Below are 22,185 nucleotides of genomic sequence, written 5' to 3'. Positions count from 1 at the left end.
TTTGTACTATTTTAGAAATACTTTGATACATGTTTTACTGTAGAGGACACACTAGGCTTCATATCTCACTTTCTAGTTTCTTTCTTTTCAGATTACTCAGAAACTTAGGATTACGTCTAGTATTTGGAGGATCGTTAGTAGCCGTTTATTTTCGAACATTATATGGACTTTTTTAGACTTTATTTTATTTATTTTTTATTGATTATATATAGATATTTTTATGGGATTTTGTGTTTTATTTGTTTTTGACGTTAGAAATTGTTTATTTGACTTTGTTATGAATCAATGCTTTTGAACTTGGAATTATACTGGATTTTTGATGATGAATGTCTTGAATTTGAAAGTTTCATTGTTTCTGTAAATTTGAATATGAATGTGGTCTCCAAGATTCGATCGTAACGTCCAGGTCGTGTCTAGGGGGTTACATTTAGTGGTATCAGAGCCTAGGTTTAATTCTCGAGCTGTTATTTGTCAAAATTTTGTACTATTTTGTAAAATAATTTTTACATTTATTAAAAATTTTGGGTATGGAAAATATTTTCTAGAATCTACTATGACTGTAAATTTTTACTAAATTATTTAAAATTTGTTTCTTTTCAAATTTGAGTATTCTGTTTTGAGACTTAATTACCATATATGACTTTATCTTATTTATACTCTTTTATTTCAGAATTTATAACTGGCATGCCACCCTATAGGAGTACATCGTCATGTACCATGTAGTAGATATGCTAGCGCTTTAGGCCATGGTAGCCGAGTGATTGATTTTGATAAAGGTCTTCCAGTTCTTGAGTCGAGTCATCTGATGAACATACTCGAGCATGTGATTCTTCTAAGTCGATTGGATGCACTCGAGCATCTGATTCTTTTTAATAAGACGAAGCATACTGAGCGTACTAAGCATACACCTATCACTGGACGCATATCTGCGGATGATTTAGAGGATATTGTTCTGGGTCAAGTAGTATTTCGTTTACTTTAAAAATTTGTTGGAGTTTAGCCAAAGGACACTGCCACTACTATCTCATCGACGATGTTGCGTAACAGAGCAGAGTATTTTAGAGGGTTTTCTCAAGCATCCCCGTCTGTTGGGGAGTACTGGATTTAGGATACTGAACGTGTTCTGGATAAGATGGATTATCCAATTGAATGGAGACTTCAATATGTTGTTTCACTACTAAAAGATAATGGCCTAAATTGGTAGAATTCAATGAAGATGACTACTCCAAGGGATCAATTGAATTACAAGTTTTTTTAAAGTACTTTTCATAGTCGATTTGTGGGAAATCGATATCTGAAAGAGTGAAAGAAAGAGTTTATGGATCTGAAACAGAGTGATATTTCAATTCAAGATTATAAGTTAGAGTTTTTGTGTTTCAGTAGGTATTCTACTAGATTTATCACTACCGAGGAAGAAGTGTCTACTGTTTGAAAAAGGTATGCATGTTGAAATTCGTAGCCAGATTGCTACCCTTCATGAGAGGGAATTTGTTAAGCTCGTGGATCGAGCTAAGAATGTTGAGGATATTGAAGATCTTAATATAGAGCATTACAATCGAAAAATAAAGCAATCAGGTTTTAAGGGTCCTTTTGGTTCTTTTGCTCGTCTTTGAAAACACTTGAAAGATGATACATTGAGGTTTGATTCTGGGTCTATACATGTTGCTTCTTCTGGTCAGTTTGGGAGTAAGGCTATTTCTTTTGTACAACTGGTTATTCCTACTTGTACTTTTTGTAGTATGCAGCATGATGGGGAGTGCCTCAAGAAGTTAGGAGCATGTTTCAGGTGTGGATCCATTAAGCACTTTCTGAGAGATTATTCATAGCTTACTATGACTTATCAAAACTCCTGCTCGTTCTCAGGGATCATCTCAGACTCCGAGGGTTCATAGTCAGAGTTGATTGTCTCAATTGGTCATGTACTAGTTCTTCAGGTATGGGCGATTAGCCCCAGTTAGAGGTTCTGTGAGGTATTAGTCTATATAACCTACTATTGTTTGTACTACGAGACGTCATAAGGAATGAGATGATCCAGACATCATATCAGGTACTTTTATCATTCATTATGTTCATTATTTTACGTTGCTTGATGGAGGGTCTACCATTCATATATTACGAGTGTTGTAGCTCATAACCTTTACATTCTTATCAAGCCGACTAGCTATCCTATTACTGTTCAGTCTCCTATCGGTCAATTCGTAGTGGATGATGAAATCTACCGTAATTTTCCTCTTGAGCTCTGTGGAGAGACTTTTCATACAAACCTTATGGAACTTTCTCTAGATGATTTTGATATTATTTTTGGTACTAATTGGTTGAAAGAACATCGGGTCAATTTGAACTATGAACCAAGAAAGAAATTTTGAAGATTTCTGATAATAGGGAGATTTTCTTGATCGATAAGCATAAGGGTTATATGTCTAATGTTATATTAGCCTTGGCAGATGATAGTGTGATCCGGAAGGGTGTCATAGCGTACCTTGCTTATATTATTGATTCAAGGTAGTCTACTTCTGGAATTGAATAGATCAGTATCGTGAGAGACTTTCTAGAGGTATTTCTGGAAGAGTTACCATGTGTACCACCTGAGAGATAAGTAGAGTTTGGAATTGAACTCTATCCAAGTATTGCACCGGTGTCCATGGTCCTTATCGCTTGATACCTAAGGAATTGAGGGATCTCAAGGTTCAGTTACAGGAGTTATTGGATCGTGGAATTATTCAGCCTTGTACCTCCCCTTTGGGAGATCCCATGCTCTTTATTAAAAACAAATATGGTACCTTGCATTTGTGCATCGATTACTAAAACCTAAATAAGCTGACAATTAAGAGCAAATACCCATTGCCATGCATCGATGGTCTATTTGATTAGTTCTGTGGTAAAATTGTTTTCTCTAAGATTGATCTTCAGTCCAATTATTATCAGCTTAAGTTGAAAGATTCTAATGTTCTAAAGATAACCTTTCGTACTCAATATGAGCATTATAAGTTCTTAGTGATGCAATTCAGGTTGACTAATGCCCCTGTTGCTTTCATTGATATGATAAATTAGGTATTCCAACTGTATTTATATTAGTTCATTGTTGTATTTATCGATGATATCATGATTTACTCAAAATTTGAGATAGAGCAGGATGACCATTTGATGGTTGTTTTATATACTTTGAAGGAAAAACAACTTTATGCGAAGTTCAGTAAGTGTGAATTATGGCTTAGAGAAGTGATGTTCTTGGGTCACATTATTTATGCTAAGGTTATTTTTGTGTATCCGAAAAATATTGACATTATTATGAACTAGAAACAACCTAAGAATGTGGCTAAGGTTCGTAGTTTTCTAGGTTTGGTGGGTTATTGTTGGATGCTTGTTGAGGGGTTTTCTTTGATTGCAACTCTTTTGATGAAACTTTTGAGGAAAATGTGTCTTTTTTCTGAGGTGAAGCTCAATAGTTTAGTTTCTAACAGTTAAAATTTGTTCTAACTTAGGCACCAATTTTGACCCAACCCGAGTCTTGGAAAGATTATATGATTTATAATTATGCTTCATATACTAGTTTGGGCTATGTTATGATGCAGGATTGTATAGTAGTAGCCTATGTGTCTCATCAGTTGAAACCACATGAGTGTAATTACCCTACACATGATCTCGAGTTCGTCGCAATGGGCTTTTCTCTAGAAATCTAGAGGCACTATCTTTACGAGGAGAAGGGTTATATTTTTACAAATAATAAAAGTCAGAAATATATGTTGACTCAAAAGGATCTGAATTAGATATAGTGTCGATGGTTGGATTTTTTGAAAGACTATGATTTCAATATTAAGTATCATCCTGGAAAAGCTAATATTGTTGTTGATGCTTTGAGTCGTAGAGCGACTACTAATTTGAAGGCGATGTTAACTAGTATGAGCTTATTTGATGATGGTACATTGTTACCGAATACGAATTTGGCAAAACGGACTTCGGATTCGGACTCAGGATGTCGAAAAACATAAAATATGACTTTTCTGAAAATTTGATATTTTTGGTCAAAGTCAATGGTCAGACCGATCAACAGTCAACGGGGTGGTTCAAAGTCAACGGGTCGGGTCAAAGTTAATAGGTCAGGTCAAACAGACCCGGTTCAGACCGGGTTGGCCGGTTTGGGCTGGTCCTATCAGAAAAAATCATAGTTGGGAGACGAGCCCCACTCTCGAACGGCTACGCGTGACAGCGACGACGACCTCAAGGCGGTCGGCCAATTACTCCACGAGTAGTTACACATCCTTTCCAACCAAACTTCAACCAAACCAAGCCAAAATAAATGGAAACATCTGAGACTTACCCACGCCGGCGATGGAGGGAAATCGATTGCGATAACTCGACCCATCGATTAGGTCTTGACCGAGAAGATGCAGGGAGATTAGCTGAAGTGGCGGTGAAGTGAACCAATGTCCGAGGTGACCGAAATTCATGAAAAATCGAGATCTAGTGGGTGGGTTTTGATCGGGCTTTGATGGTGCTTCACCTAGGGGTTGGTGTTGCTCACCGACGAGCAGAGACAGAGTAGCGATGATGGGTTTCTAACGACTGATATCTTGAAACATGCCAAACGATGGTCGATTTCAATGAGCAAATGGACATGGTTGGGTTACGAGAGGATACCAGAGCTGCTAGTGGCGTTGGTGTTGTTTACAACTAGTTGGAGATGGGTGAATCGACGATCGAAGGCTTGAGGATGGGTTTGTTTGGTTTAGGGTTTTGGAGATGAAACACGAACACGAGGGGATTTCTGAAACTTTTATTTTTCACGAACCAAAAAATGGGATAATTTAGGGTTAAGTCCATGAACTTCTCATAGGTTCCAAAATCGAGTTGTAAACTTTTAAAAAATTGGAATTTGGTCCTCAACTCTCTTTTAATTTAATTTTGGGGTGTTACACATCGCTTCAACCTTTGGCTATGAAAAACATAGCTAAGCATGATAGAAATCATACTCAGCATTTTTAAAAGAAAATAACTTGAAAATAAAATAAGAGCGAAATAAAAAGAAGAAGAAGAATTTTATAAAACTATAAAAAGAAAAAGAACAAGTAACTAGAAATGTTTGGAATAACTGGGATGCTCTCTAAGGCTTAACCCAAGGGGGTATTTATAGTCTCTAAACCTCTAGAAAATTACATTTGAAATAATTCAAGATAAATCCTAAAATTATCCAAATAAAATTAAAAAAATAAAGATAATTCCAAATTGAATGTCTGAATTTGTGGCTAAGTCTGTTGCCGCCATGGAAATGTTGACTAGACCTTCTAGAAGATGTTGACTGGATTCCATGTCAGCGCTGTCATGCCCAGTTTCATGCCCACTAGGTTGCTCTTGATTATGGAAAAATGAAATAGGTGCAGAACTTCGTCTTTTAAGCGTAATTTCTAGAATTCAGGGTCCTGCATTGAAAACAAGTAGAAATGCCCAAATAAGCAATAATAATGAACAATCAAAGAGTATTTAAACACAAATTATAGCACAAAATAAGAACTAGTCAAATATTAGCACAAGGTATAAAACCACAACTATTTACAAAAGTGGGACCCCAATTTAAAAACTTGATAAACAATAAATAATTAAAATATTACAAGTCGGCTTATTTTAAATCATGACCTCTACATGTCCACTAAGTCATCATCATTGTATTATGGTACTTTGCTGAGACTTCTTCGATGATATCATTGTTCCATCGTACTTCATGTGACCTGTAACCTACGAACAAAAACATATTATGAACGCTGAGCTCACAAGCCCCGCACCACACAATACCACTACCACTACTATGTTGTCAAATATGATTCATACCACTGTCACAAGTATTAGACAAATAAAGATTAAAATTGTCAAATTAATATTCATTTGATTGCGCTTTTGGTCTCTCCACCATCAATTTCAATTATTTTAATGGTATCTTAGGCATCCCAAATGTCTCCTTAAAAACTGAAAGAGTAAAACCTTTTTCTAATGATTTTAGTTGCAATAAAATTTTTAAACTTAGATCACCACCTTTAACTTAAATAGAATATGCAAAATAAATAACATTTTTCAACAAGTTAATCTCCAATTTTCTCGCGTCCTTGACTCTTTTTTTTTCCTTTGACGTAGTAAAAGTGTCATGTACCTTTGCTTCCTCCAAAATCAAATCCAACACCAACAAATATTAATGGCTTGCACTGTCATTCATTAGACACATGATCTGCACAATTACATGTCATACATTATTTAAGAAAAAAGAATTTTCTTTTTAATACATGAAATTTAACAAATAAAAACTAATTATTCTTACCATATCACATTCAGTAACTTTTGTATAGCCATTTAACATGGGACCATAAACTTATGCAATATGCTTATAAACTACTTTCTTACTTAAAAGCATGAGCTGCAATTCCTTTTCCAAATCATTACTAATTTACCATCCATAACACTTCATTTTATATATAAATTTACCAATTAAACTTACCGATATGTTGGAAGGAAATAATGCAATTTTTTATGACCATGAACTTTTATGAGATACCCACACCACAGTCCACTCGACCATATCAGTAACTTAACAGAGTTAATTAAAAAATTATTACTAATTTGCATATCAATATCAATTTACACAAAATTCAAAATTTATAACATATTGTTCTCAATTAACCCCTACGACAACTCATTCATTCAGTTTTAATGTGTTCCTGTCCTGTACAGTTATGTGTTGCATGCCAAATTGGACAATGACGTTGCCGAGTCAAAAGTATGTTTAGTTATATTTAGACAAATCATAACTTAATTCAACTTGAATCCAGTATATAATACTTACCTCTTTGACAAGTCATTATTCCAAATGTAATCACAATATGCTTATTATGTATTCTAAATCCCTATTGGTACTTTAACCTGTGACATTAGAAATTAAAATTATGAATACAAATATTCATCAACAATAAAAATAATTAAGTGCACGAATATTATTTCCATTTATGTAGCAAAAAAATATTAATCCATAATTGCTTGCCACTAACAATTCATGTTTCAACATAACCTTTTTACGGATCATTTTAGTTTCTAACGATTTTTTCATTTTTCCACTCTAATAACAATTACTTGCCACTAACCTTTCTCACAGATCCTACAACCTACAAAGTTTAATTTATATTAGTCACAACAATAAAAGAAACAATAGCAATTGCATGTATTACTATTCATCTTATCTTTTGTTTTTTCAGCGGTGTAGCACAATCAAAACCAAATTCATTATCAATGCATATATTATGTGTCCTAAATTCAGAAGCAGACACCTCAACAATCTGATGGCCTTTTGATGGTTCATTTACTGTTTTTTCCATATCATAATTTTTTTTTCAAATGATCCAAAAAAAACTCTTAATCTCATTCATTTCTACCCTCAATTCACTATTTCATTCACCACTAAACCCTTTCTCAGTTAATCAACCCCATTGAATAAATTTTTTTCAAGTTCACCAACACAACACTTCATCTCTTTTATTTCACCCCTCATTTTATCAACTTCATACACCACTCTATCCAATTATGCATTAGTTTTTTTCCCTCTAACTCATTTCCATCAAACTTGAGGGTATCAATCGCTTCATCGATTCTGATTTGTCTTTCACAAACCTCAAAAACAATTCGTTTAATTTGCATCAACTCAAACATAAATAATTCAAGTTTCTCCATCACCGTTTCATTCGTACAAGTCCCTTTATCAGAATCTTTCTGCACGAGAGGAACCTTCAAAATTAAATTACAATATTAAACGAAGTTGTTCAATGCTTAATAACATAATCTGACTTTTATTACATTTTCTTTCCTTTTGGGTCTTTCTAATTTCAACTTTGTCATAAATCAAACCATATCTTCCTTGCAAGAATGCATGGCATCCCCCTTTTTTTTTTTTTTGCAGTCGGCACACTTAAAGAATTCGACCAAAAATCAAACAATACAACCTACATTCAAAATGAACTTAGTCATTTTTTTCACTACAATTTAGTTTGTTTAAATAAGTATTATAACATAATACATCTTTAATACTCATTTACCTTTAATATTGCAATGCAACCTTTTAGGTATGTGTTCTTTTCGAGCTTCTGAAAGTTAACTATTACATCTATCAATTTGTCCGCAACAAATTTCATCCAATTTAGTTTACCGTTCATCCTTTCATCACACAACAACTTCAAAATGTCCTTGCTTGGACATGTATCACCCGTTGGAAAAAGAAATATTCTAGCTATGTACAAAAACACTCTCACCTTTAGTTAATCCCACCATAATAATCGCTTTTTATCTCTCCCTCGGGATCAGCAAATGTAACCTTAGTCTTTATGTTATATATCATGTTAAGTTTTTCCAATCCTCCCTCCCAATTACTTCTTCGGCACAAGTCCCTTCATTTTTAGCCCCAACACCGCTACAAATTCCTAAATCCTAGAGGAAATGAATATCCACTGAACCTAATTCTACAGTTTCATATATCAAAATTCTCTATCAACTCCTGAAACAACTCTCTACGAATTGGTCGTTCTGTTATTTCAATCAAAGTCTCAAATTCTATTTCTTTAACAACATTTAGTTTTTCTTTCCTTTCAACTCTTCCATCAATTCATGCAATCTTATCGAGCTACATCTTGTTTGAGACTTCCTACATTTATTAAAAAATAAAAATGTTATGTTATGTTCTACACAACCTTTATAAAAAAGTTACAATTTTATTTAATCATGAAAGCACAAGAAATACCTTCTTTTCATGTGTACTACTCCATGTATTATATACTTCTTTTTGTTTCTTCGACAATTTAACATAAGGTTCTTTCTCCTCTTCGGTCATCAACTTCCATTTTACAGATGCTTTTTTCCTCACCTGCAATCAACGTTTCCTTATCGATAATGTTTACAATCCCATTCTCTATATACTTACAGACATAACAAACCTTTCTATCTAAAATTCCCTTCAATCATCGATATTTACTCACACTGTAAACATTTCAAATTTGTCATCAATATAAACATCTAAAATACTTTTAATCAATAAACACCATTCAAACAAGTTTTAGACAAATACATGGTTACTTACTAAAAGTACATATATGAAGGCATTGATTGCTTCGGCCTTCCTTCTGTCTTAGTAGTCTCTTGATCTTCGAAGTCATCTTCTTCACAAACAAAAATTGACATGTCATTCGTTTTCTCTTCCCACGTTTTTTGTACCCTTGACGTCATTTTCTTCTTCTTTCTTTTCATTAATTAAAATATAGATTTGAGTAATATATGTAGTAATAAACAGTTATGTAATTATAAATGTAATTGTTTTTCATAACCGATTAAAGCAATAACTGATCATTATAGTCACCAATTATGTACGACCTACAATATTATCTACAACCTAATATTTTCTTGATATGGTCGTGCCTACCCCAGATCCGGAAGTCATGCCACAAGGTCCCATTACTAGGTCAAGGGCCAAACAATTCAGGGAAGTTCTCCTAACTAAGTGTCTTGAAGCTTTTGATTCATTTAATAACTTAAGACCCTCCTATGTTATGTTATATAATGTTTTAATAGTTAAAGAATAACTTAGTATGAACACAACATGCACATTGATATTTAAGCATATTAGGATAGTTTTATAATCATATTAAGCATGATTACATTATATACATCAAGGCAGCATCATTATAATTCATTTTAATAGATCATATGCATTCATATTAACTCTTAAGCTTCATGCATTATCTTACACATATTATGAGATGATATATTTAGCTCATGACCTTCAATCATAGCTCACATTACCATATTCTTACATGGCAGCAAGGTATTTAGCTCGTCTTAGCTCAATATCACGAACTTAGCTTATTTCCTTGCACATATAGGTACAATGGAGTGTGATGAACGTTGAGGTAGCTTGGTGGATGATTTGGACATCCTATAAAGCTCACAAACAGCTCACAAAGGACAAGGCAGCTCATGGAACATTAAGGAAAGCTCAATTCAGCTAGAGGAGCTCAAGGCTAGTTGAACTCAGTTAGTTGAACTATTTGGAGCTGAGTTGTCAAAAATGATATCAATGGTAGCTGAATATAGCTGAATGTGCTGTTATGAAGCTCATAAGGATTTGGCTAGGAAACTTGTTCACAAAACAACCCATGCTTGCTAGCTAGCTCCACACTCAAGCTAGCTTGGAGGAGACACATACACGCCTAAGAAGGGAACACATGACCAGCCATCATCCCATGCAAAGGGCTGCACCACAAGGCTCCCTAGAATACCCATGTGCTTTGCATATGATCAGCCCCATGTGCCTTGCATGTGGTTCATTTAGGCGCCAAGATGAAGAGCCATTTAACAATTCGGCCAAGCATCATCTTCTCTCCCATTTGGCACCAAAGTGAAGGGATACAAGTGTTATTCGGCCAAGGATCATTTCCCTCCATCAAGGGCCGAACCATCATCTCTTTTAGCGTTTAAATCATGTCATTTTAGGAAGGTACAAGGGCTGGCCGAACCAACATGTACCTATTCGGCCAAGTCCCTTCAAAAACTATAAATAGGCTTTCCTATTTCATTTGTAAGCATACCTTTTTTATTAATATAAGTGAGATTATTCTCTTCCTTAAGTCCTGGTGACTTTTATCGACTTATCAAGTATTTATTACTTGTGGCGTCAACCCCTTTCTTTTCACCTTGATACTTCTGGTTCCTAGTTCATATAACTAGTGGGTCAAAGTACTTAATACCACCCCTTGAAGAAGCAATATAAAGTTCGGGTCTTTGCTCTCTATAGCACTGGTTCTTCTTTGAGACTTCTTCAAGATACTATCCTCACTTCCATCCCTTTGTTTCATAACCGTAACCCTAGCCATTTCAATCATCTTCCGCTTCCATCTCTCATTTAAACAACCCACCTAATCAGCCATACGTTTACCACCCTTAACCATCTCTTTTTGAGCCATTCACTTGTGCAGGTTGTTTGCTTCCTTCCTAGATCCACAATCAATTGTTAAGGCATCAGAAGAGCCTTACATCATTTCCATTCAACTTGTAATGTTGCATTCTACTTGTTTTAATAATCTCAATTATTTTCCATTCATTTAACCTATAACAATAATCGATCCACTATATTACATATTTTCCCTATAAATTAAACCCTAATCCCTAAATCCAAATTCATTAATTGAAAAAAATGCAAACTAGGGTTTCACGAACGTAACTCTCTATTCTTCAAATTGCAATTCCAATTTTGTTCTTCAATTTTTACTTTCTTCTCTTCTCTGATTCTGGCCTTTACTTTCCCTAAACTGGTTATGTTATTTATAAATACTCTATACTTTTCCCTATGTATCGAAATATGTGAAAAAGTTTGATACTTTTAAAGTTTTCCTTCTCTTTTAAAATTTGAAAATATCAATACTTAGGGGGGAATATTGATAAAATCGGTTTACAATACAAAATTTTCTATCTACATCGTAAAACTAACAGTAAGTTAATAACCACAACGACAACAGTACCAAAGCAGCACATGCAATTGATAAACATTGGTTTCCACGTCTTCCAATTGTAGGTTATGATTGGATGTCAAGTCTTCTTGGTCGAATTCGTGTGGGAATTTGAATGGCACCACAACAGTACATCGTTTAATTTGCGACTCTAAAGGATTGAATTGGAAATTTTTCAATTTAATGGGCAACGTAGACTGATGATGAAATCGATGATGATTGACGGTGATGATGAATGACAGCCAATGACAGGGACTTCAACTAGTTTCTGTTGAAAATATATTTCATATATTTCATCATAAAACCTTACAGCAAACATTCACATATGTACAACCAAGATAACTAGCTAACCTCTTATAACAAACTCTAAACAGAAAAGAACTAACTAAAGAGCTACAAATTTAACACTCCCCCTCAAATTGGAGGGTGGAAAATATCACGAACCCCTATCTTGGACACCAAATAATCATGCTAACCAATATTCAAAGGCTTGGTCATAATATCTGTTAATTGATTTGCAGAAGAAACATGTGTGGTTTTAATGAGACCAGCTTGAATCTTCTCCCTGATGAAGTGGTAATCGATTTCTATGTGTTTAGTGTGCTCATGAAAAACAAGGTTAGCTGCAATTTGTAAGACAACTTTGTTGTCGCAAGACAATTGCAGAGGCTCCCTACTGACAAAGCCCAATTCAGCTAAGTGACCTTCCAACCAAATGATTTCTGTAGTAGTGATTGTCATGCTTCGAGACTTTTCTTCTGCAGACGATCTTGCAACAATATTCTATTTTTCTGACTTCAAAAAAATCAAAGAGTTTCCAATTTTAATACAAAAACCTGTTACAGAATTCCTTCTTTTTGGACAGGATGCCCAGTCTAAATCGCAATAAACGCGCAATTTACAACTTGTACTATCCATCAAGATGCCTTACTCTGGTTTCCTCTTAATTTACCTCACAACTCTGAGGGCTGCTTCGAGATGAGACCTCTTCGACCACTACATAAACTGACTCGGGTGATGAGCTGAGTAAGTTATATCAGGCGCGTCAAGTATATAAGGCATCCAATAAGTCTTTGAAAAACTGTTTTATTATGAATCAACTCATCATCACTGTTCTACCTTGTTCCTTCATCATACTCTGTTGTAGTAATTTTGCAGTTTTGATCCAGGGGAGTAGATGCTAGCTTAGCTCCACTTAATCCAAGACTTTCGATTAGCTCTAGTGCAGACTTACGTTGGTTGATTAAAATCCTTTCCTTTAACCTTAAAATTTCCAACCCAAGAAAGAACTTTAAATCTCCCAAGTCCATCATCTTAAAGTGTTGGTGCAAAAATAGTTTCAATTCCTCAATCATATCACCATTATTTCCAGTAATGAAGAGGTCATCAACATACACAAGCATTATCACTACCTCTTTGCCTTTCTTTTTGGTAAACAAAGAGTAATCATACATACTTTGTTCATATCCAGTAGTCACAAGCGTTTCAGTCAACTTCAAGTTCCACTCTCTCGATACTTGTTTTAGGTTTTATAATGATTTTTTCAATCGGCATACTCGATGCTCCTCTTGGCTACAAAAACCTTCGACGCTCCCTGGCTTCAAATAGTCCAATACATCACATTCAGTCCCATCAAGAACTGAAATAGCTTATGTTAAACAAGATGCTTCAAGTTCTACTGAGACACCACACATTCGCAAGCAGAAAATGGAGCCAGAGACTCGAATACTATCCCAGCAGAGAGTTCTTTACTAACTGAGTTTAGAATCCAAGATAAGACAATCACATTGCAACACTCCCACTGCAACGCAATTCCAACTCATAATCGTCTTGGCAAAAACTGCCATTGACAAATCCCGACTTGTTCTTAGCCAATAACATTATTCGCATTGAACAACTCCAAATGCAATAATTTTTTATTACACTAAGTTGATGACAAATCAGAAGACCTCCTGGGGCATCTGAAGGATGTAGAAATAAAGGATGATTGAAATTGAGTGGTGAATTCACCATCGCTAGAAAGAAAAGCGATGAACAGGATAAAGGAATAAATGAAAAACAAAATTGGGCAAACTAGCTGAAGATATTAATTTTTTATCCATATTATTATTATTAATATTATTATTATTATTATTATTATTATTATTAATATTATTATTATTATTATTATTATTATTATTATTATTAATTTATATTAAATATATTAAATACATAATAATATTTACAGGCCCAATTACAACTGGACCGGTCCAGTTACAAACCAACCAGAACCGGTCCAAAACTAACTAGAAACCCTAAATGTTTAGGTTTCCAGTTAGGGTTTCCTAACCCTAATCATCCTCAGCCGCCTCATCACAGCCGTTGGATCTGGCACGATCCAACGGTCCACACTCATCCAGCACAAACCCTAGGGTATGATACCCTAGGGCCACGCGGCCGCCGCTGCTGCTGCTTCCAGAAACCCTCACCGCCTCCGCCGCTGCCACGTCCCAGCCGAAGACTCCAGAAGCTAGAACACCGGCCGTCCACGCCAAGGCTACGGGGTGAGTCACCACTGGTAGTCCGGTGACTCACCGAAGCCCCCTCTTCGGACCGGTCCAAGACGAACACCGGTGGTGGCTATAAAAGCCACCACCCACCTGAAAAAAAAAGGGAGAGAGACAGCAAGAAGAGACAGAGACTGAACCAAAAAAAAAAAAAAAAAGGGAAAATAGAGAGATATAAAACTACCAACGATCCCAACAGAGCAAAAACAAAAAGAAGAAGAGAGGGGAGAAGCTTACCAAGGAAACCTTGACCGTCGCCGGAAACGCTGAACATCGCCGGAGAACCGAAAAAACCGAAGGTATATTTGTAGATCTGCTCCGATTGGGAGTCATTTAACGGAAAAAAGTATCGGGACCGTCATTAGGACGGTCCGATCTACATTTAGATATAAAAAAATTTTTTCCGGCCACCGAATACGGTGGCCGGCGGCGGTGGTTGACGGCGGATGAACGCCGGCTAACGGCTGCCGGCCGACTGAACTTCTCTCAGTTTAGAGAGAAGACAGAGAGTTCTTCTCTCTGTTTGAGAGAAAGAAAAAAAAAAAAGAAAGAAAAAATGAAATGGCTGGCCCGAAGGGCCAGCCGATTTGGACTTATATAGTCCTTCCCGAACGACGTCGTTTCGGGAAGGGCTATTCGCGTAATTACAAAATAGTTAAATCCCTTCCGCAGTCCTTCATATTTGTAAACTTTACATTTTGGTCACTAAACTGAATTTATAATAATTTTAATTCAGTCTTTGAATTTTAATTTTATTCATTTTAGTCCTTTTTATTAAAATAAATTTAGGATAAATTACAGATTTGAACCATTAATTTCAATAAATAATATTTTAATCCCTAGTTTATATTTTTAATTTATTTAAGTCTAATATCCGAATTTTAGATGATTTTATTTTAGTCACTAAATAAATAAAATAAAGAAATAACATATTTAATCCCTATAGTTTTGATTAATTATGAATTAGATTTTTAATATTATTTTTATTTTAATTTAATCAATTATTTTATATGTCTTCATTTATCTTATTATTTTTAAATATATTATTTTAGTAGTATTTGTATTTTTATTGTTAAATATTTTTTAAATATATAATAAATATTATTTTTAAATATTTATTTTTAATATCGAAGAAAAGGACAGTCTTAATACAACTGGATGTCCTATTCTGATATTTTAAAATTAAAAATTAAATAATATTATTTAAAACTAATATTTATCAATATCAAAGAAAAAGAACTGTCTTAAGGCACCTAGAAGTTCTTTTCGGATATTTTTAAATAAATATTTTTTTTACAATTTTGAAATTATAAGATTATAAATTAAATATATTTTTGAATTTTTAAATTTTTAATAATAGAGACAATTTATAATTAAAAAGTACCAATTTTGGGCGTTGTAGGGGTGCTAATCCTTCCCTAAACGTAACCGACCACGAATCCCTTTTTATTATTAAAAAGGATGAATTTTTGGTTATAAAACGCAGATCAGTTCAATTTTTTAATTGATGTTTTCTTAAAACTCTTTTAAAAAATAATTTTTAGGTATTCGACCTACCTGATCCAAAAAGGCCGATGGCGACTCACAAATTATTTTCAAAATTATTTATTAATATTAATTTCCCCGCCAAATTTTAATATTTCGTGCCCGGACGAAAGCCGGTTACGACAGCTTGGCGACTCCGCTGGGGAATGGTCAAACTTTTAAAAATTAATTATAAATTGTCTCTATTAGTTAAAAATTAAAAATTTATATATTTAATTTTTAATTCTTTCTTTTCAAATTTTTTTTATTTATTATTTTTATAATATTTATATGTTTTATTTGCAAGTATTTTATTTCAGTATTTATTTTTATTTTTTCTCCTCACACACAACACTTGCATTGCATAACATAAAGCTCTATAATTGAGTTGTCCCTTTTAAGTGAAAGTGAAAGCAACGTCTTCGTGAGAATTTATTCTCCGTGTCAGACCTAGCAAGTAACTTTCGGGGTTCATATGCTCTCTGTCTTCGTGAGAATTTATTCTCCGTGTCAGGCATAGAGAAATGTATCCCCTCGAATTGAACTCGATTCACTTTAGTCTGTAATGGACTAGGATTGAGGGTTAGCAACCCAAGGGGGCACTAACAAGGACAATTCGGGTACCTTTACTCCTAGTTCTGAAACCCTGCATATAAAAAAACCTTAGAAACTCTTCCAATCAGAAGTCATGCCGAAATTTTGTCCAAAATAGGTGTACACACAGGAGAAATGAATTATGTCTTTCCTGTTAATTTATTTTACATGTTTATTTAAATTATTTAGAAAAGCATGTTTAAATTAAATAAATGTTATTATCCTTTAAACTAACTTATTTTCTTTTTGTGTGTTCTTTATTTTTCTGTTTGCATAGCATCATACAGGATAAAAGACATTGATCCTTGTGTTAATAGTCTCATTGGAAAACCTTCATCTATGGATAAAAAGGGTTCAAGTCAAGTAATTCTAAACTCAGAAGTAAGACAGTGGGCTGAAGATTTACAAAGACAAGAAGGAGATAGTCTGCAGGATGATTATGTATCTGACTTGGCCAGTTATGCTTCAGTTTCACTAAAAAGAAATGATATGCAAGATTTGCGAAGCATTTGGGAAAGTTGGGATTCAAACAAAAAATTGCAGTTTTATCAGACTTACGGAGACATCCCATATCTGCTCTATGTAGAAGTTGATGATGAATTACTCCGAGCCCTAGTTCAATTCTGGAATCCAGGGTACAATTGCTTCACTTTCAATAAAGAGGACTTGGTCCCTACTATTGAAGAGTACACAACTTTGCTACATATAGATGGGACTTTGGAAAATCGAATCTATTCAAAGTCAATTAAAACTCAACCCTTCCGAGTTAAATTAGCAAAAAATTGCCGGGGTACGAGAAGAATGGGTAGCATCCCGTACCAAACAAAAAGGCGAAAGCGAAGGCATTGCTTGGACCAACATCAGAGAACTTATTCAGAGCCATCCAGATATTAAAGTACGATTCGATTTATTTGCTCTGGGTATATATGGTATGGTCATATTCCCAAAAGTATTGGGATATATTGAAGCTGCAGTGGTAGACTTGTTTGAACAGCTACCGAAGAAGATTAATCCTGTTTCTGCAATCCTAGCAGAGACCTTCAGATCGTTAAATGCTTGCCGAAGGATAGGAGGTGGACGATTCTCAGGGTGTACTTAGTTGTTATATGTTTGGATCCGTAGTCATTTCTGGAAGACAGAAAAGGTTTCATACCGACGCTTTAATACGGATTACTCACCATTAAAAGAATTTCTGGAGCAGGAATGGTCGAAAGAAATTAAGAAAGATATGTGGATTAATGCCTTTCGAAATCTGCAAAGCAATGACGTTGTTTGGCGAGCCCCGTGGCAAATACAAAGGGAATTCATTTACAAATGTGGTGATTACAACTGGATAATGTTGCTCGGATTATGGGGAGGAATTGGATATGCACCACTTCTGGTTATAAGACAGTATGAAGGTCGTCAATTTGTACCTGTCACTGCTGGATTACAGTCATCTGAGTTCGCATTTCACAGCAAAAATTATAAAAGAAATATCATGGAAGCCGTTACAGCTTGGAAAACAACTTTTTGTATTCGAGCTAAAGCAGCAAAAAGAAATGCTAACTCCTGATTATGAAGATTGGAGATCTGTCAGAAAAAACGAAAATATTCCTCTACCAGATCAAAATGAGGATATCTCTATGGAAGATCGCATCAAGGTGGTTCCATCAGAAATTGAAATCCTGAGAGCTGAGTTTGAAGCAGAAAGAGATGGCTGGTCGAAAGAGTTAGAGCAAATGAGACAAGATAAAGCTATGTTGGGGGTTGACATTGACTTTCATTCATCACAATGTGCAATGTTGAGAAAAGATAAAGAAAAAGGTGAGGATGAGTACAGAGCCTTACAGAAAGATTATCAGGAGTTATATAAATCCCGAAAAGCATCAGGACCCAGCCAATCGACGGTACAGATGACCAGAGAATTGAATATCGAGAAAAGACGAGTCGAAGATTTGAAAGGAAAGAATAGCCGTTTACTCAAAAGCCTGGAAAAAGGAAAGCAAAAAATGGAAGATTTTGAGGTCGACAGACGAGAGCGAATTATAAAGCACAAGGCTGAGCACCGCGAGATCATGAATGAAATACAAAGAGAAAGAGATCGAGCCAAAGATTTAGAAGAGATGAAGAATGACATCTTTGTTAAATTTGAAGGCGAGAAAAATAGCATGTTCAAGGGATTTGAATCTGAGATAAACCAATTGATTGCTGAACTTGAAGTCAGAGGCCAAAAGATGGAAGAATCCAATGTTGAAAAAGAAAAATGGGAGTTAGAAAGAAAAAATTTCAATACCAGACTTGAGGTAGAGCAAGAGGTGGCTAGCAATTGGATGCAAAGATGCAGAAACAAAGATGTTCAAATCCAGAAGCTTAATCAAAGAACGCAAGAAGCACGAACAAAACTTGAAGAGGATTTGGATCAGTCTAGAAACAAAAACTCAGAGTTTAATGCTTACATTTTGCAACTGGAAGAATCATTGTTTCAAGAAAAGGTTCGTCTAGGACCTAATGATCTCAAGGAAAGTAATGAGGAAAATGCTTCATTGCGAAGACGCATTAGAGATCTTGAAAAAATTCTGCACAATTGCCAAGTCAGAATCACTGAGTTAGAGCAAACTCTTGAAGGAACGAATGAACAATGGCAAAAGTCAACTGAGTTCTATGTCGAAAGAAGTGAAGAAAGAAGCAATATGGTGTTCGAGGCCATGGTACAAATGAGCGAGGTTGCCAGATATGTTGGGGAACTAGCTGTTGAAGCCGAAATAATTGAGCATCACGTTGATCCAGTTTCTAAGTGTGGAAAGAAGGTGTCATGGTTAATGAAAGAAATTATAGAGCTTAATAGGAAAGCTACGCCTTATCTGTAGTTCTGAACTATTATAAAGAAACTTTTGTATGCCGATGAAAGTTGTTCTATGACAGTTAACTTTTTGGGATCAATATCTTTTTGCATACATACATTTTGCATACATTCATCATTCATTTCATAATTTTCGCTATGAATTATTTTATTTATTAAGTTAAAATTCATTAATTAAAATTTGAAAAAATAATATTAAGAGATTTTTCAATCGCAGTTACTCTGGCCAAAAGAGAAATACTACATCACTACGGTACTAGACAAGCTACTAAGAGAATTATGGAGGATAAAATACAGCGTATTGAAGAACAGCATCATAAAGAACAAGAAGAAATGAGAATGAAGTTGGAAAAAATTGAAGCCAGCATTGCAAATTCACAAGACAGTATGATGAAGAAGATAGAGGACATGTTTAAAAGGCAGGCTATCAGTGGAAAAATGCATGAAAATCCTGTATCTTTCGACCAAGAACCCATATATCCTCTAGGTTTTTCACCAGAACCAATTTATCACTCTGGTATTACCCCTATACAAATCAATGCTCGTACATCTGCATTACAAGAAGCTAAACCACATGAAGATCAACAAGTGGATCCAGCATCTTCAAGCAAAAATCCGCTTATATCAGATGTGAAAGTAGGGGATCTTAATACTGATCAGTTGATCCCAGATTTAAATGAACTGAATGAGAAACAAAAAGTAAATGAAGAGCTGACCAGACAGATCAAGAGCTTAGAAGAACGAATGAAATCCGTGGAAATAACTGAATCATTCTATGGATTTGATGCTAGTGAGTTGAGTTTAGTTCCAGACCTAATCCTCCCTATCAAGTTCAAAGCTCCCGAATTTGATAAATATAACGGTACTACATGCCCTTCATCTCACATCACTATGTTTTGTCGACGAATGGCAGGATATGTAAAGGACGAGAAATTGTTAATTCACTGCTTTCAGGATAGTTTGACAGGACCGGCTTTAAAATGGTATACTCAATTGACCAAAGCCAATATTAGATCTTGGAAAGATTTGGCTAAAGCATTTCTAGAGCAGTACCGCCATGTGACAGACATGGTCCCTGATAGATGGACTCTCCAGAATTTGGAGAAAAAGAATAATGAAACATTCAGACAGTATGCCCAGAGATGGCGTGACACTGCAGCCCAAGTTCAACCACCTTTGTCAGAAAAAGAGGCCACAGTAATGTTTGTCCATACATTGAAGGCCCCTTATTTAAATCATCTAATGGGGAATGCAACCAGAAATTTTGCAGATTTGGTCATTTCTGGAGAATTAATTGAAAATGTTTTGAAAAGTGGCAAGATTGAATCGAATGATGGGTCTAGTTCCAAAAGACCTACATACCGGAAAAAGGAGAATGAGGTCAACAATGCCAATTCTTACAACAAAGATTCATCGAAAAGTGTTACAATAACCCAGCCAAGGGTTAAGAAAGAGGAAACAAACACTAATCGAGCAGAGTCCAGAGGATCTCGAAAAGAAAATGAAAGGTTATCTTTTACACCTTTACCAGTATCATATGCAGAGATCTATGATTCGCTGTTAAAAGCAGATGTTATACGGCCCTACCCTTTGGTTCCCATGCAACCACCATTCCCTCCTTGGTATGATACAAAGGCACACTGTATTTACCATGAAGGAATTACAGGACATTCTATTGAAAACTGTCTAGCTTTCAAAAGGGTGGTTCAAAATTTGATCAACACTGGGAAGTTGGAATTTAATACACCATCCGCATCAAGTCATCCATTGCCAAATCATGGAGATAAAAACGTGAATGCAATTCAGGAAGAGAACAGAAAGAAAGCAAAGACTGACATTTCTGAAATTAAATCTCCGTTTGTTTGGATATTCCAACAGCTTTCTTTAGCCAGTATAATTCCACAAAAATTCAGGCCAAAGCAGAATGAAGGCAAGAATTATTGTGAATATCATCAGGAGAAAGGGCATAAAATTCAACTATGTCCTGAGTTTAGGGATTTGGTGCAGAAATTGATGAACAATAGAGAAATAGAATTCTTTGAAGAAGAACCCGAAAAAAAAGAAGATGTTGTTTGCTCATCAGAGGATTCTAAACCAAGTCAAAGAATAAATGATCCTGTGATCATTAATGTGAAATCATCTACGGCGATTCATGCAACAATAAAGCCGAAAGTAGTTATCACCACTCCTCTACCATTTCCATATAAAGATACCCGCAGGGTACCTTGGAATTATACTACTAATGTTTCAATGGTAGGAGGACCTGTTTCTTTAGAAAAAACAGAAGAGAAAATACAAAGTCTGAGTACCACATCGACGTCTGAAGCAGTGAGCGAGGTCGGTTTCTTTACAAGAAGTGGGAGATGTTACTCTCCCGAGACATCCAATGCTTCAGAACTAGTGAAAGCAAAAGGAAAAGCTGTGGCAATACCTCAGAAGGTATTTGAAGATGAATCCCTTCCAGCATTCAATGAACCTGTTACAGAAAAGCAAGCTCAAGAATTTTTGAAGTTCTTGAAACATAGTGAGTATAGTGTGGTTGAACAACTACACAAACAACAGGCGAGAATTTCTATTCTTGATCTTTTGATGAATTCAGAAGCGCATAGGAATGCTTTGATGAAAATCCTCAATCAGACATTTATCCCCGAAGATATATCCCTCAATAAACTTGACAGAATTGTGGGACATATAGCCGCCGACAATTACATAACCTTCACAGATGATGAAATACCAGAAGGCGGAATGGGGTCAGTAAAAGCTTTAAACATCACGACACATTGTCATGGTCATGTGTTGCCAGGAGTATTGATTGACAATGGGTCTGCCCTCAATTTGATGCCTCTAGTTACACTTCAAAGAATGCTTCTGGATCAATCACACATGAAGAGTTATCAGAATGTGGTACGAGCATTTGATGGTACTAAAAAAGAAGTGCTTGGGAAAATGGAAATACCGTTATTAATTGGCCCAGTCGTGTACAATATTGACTTTGTGGTGATGGACATCCACCCCACATATAATTGTCTATTAGGGAGGCCATGGATTCACTCAGCAGGAGCCGTTCCTTCTTCATTACATCAGAAATTGAAATTTGTTGTTGATGGACAACTAATATGCGTTAATGCTGAAGAAGAAATCATTGCGTCTATAACAA

At 35.3% G+C, this 22,185-nt stretch overlaps 1 protein-coding gene across 1 annotated transcript in view; it reads left to right on the top strand.

Moving 5' to 3' along the window:
* LOC120133686 overlaps nucleotides 1-22,185 on the top strand; it is a 50,665-nt gene that overhangs the window by 24,205 nt on the left and 4,275 nt on the right. The window contains exons 4-6 of the mRNA XM_039150219.1: nucleotides 12,044-12,140; nucleotides 19,752-20,378; nucleotides 21,381-22,166. Of these exons, the coding sequence (XP_039006150.1) occupies nucleotides 12,044-12,140; nucleotides 19,752-20,378; nucleotides 21,381-22,166 (1,510 nt within the window). The remainder of the gene's footprint in view (nucleotides 1-12,043; nucleotides 12,141-19,751; nucleotides 20,379-21,380; nucleotides 22,167-22,185) is intronic.

Source organism: Hibiscus syriacus, unplaced genomic scaffold, assembly GCF_006381635.1.
Source record: "Hibiscus syriacus cultivar Baekdansim isolate YM2019G1 unplaced genomic scaffold, ASM638163v2 tig00110584_pilon, whole genome shotgun sequence".
NCBI lineage: Eukaryota > Viridiplantae > Streptophyta > Magnoliopsida > Malvales > Malvaceae > Hibiscus > Hibiscus syriacus.
This window is presented reverse-complemented; position numbering and strand designations above follow the sequence as displayed.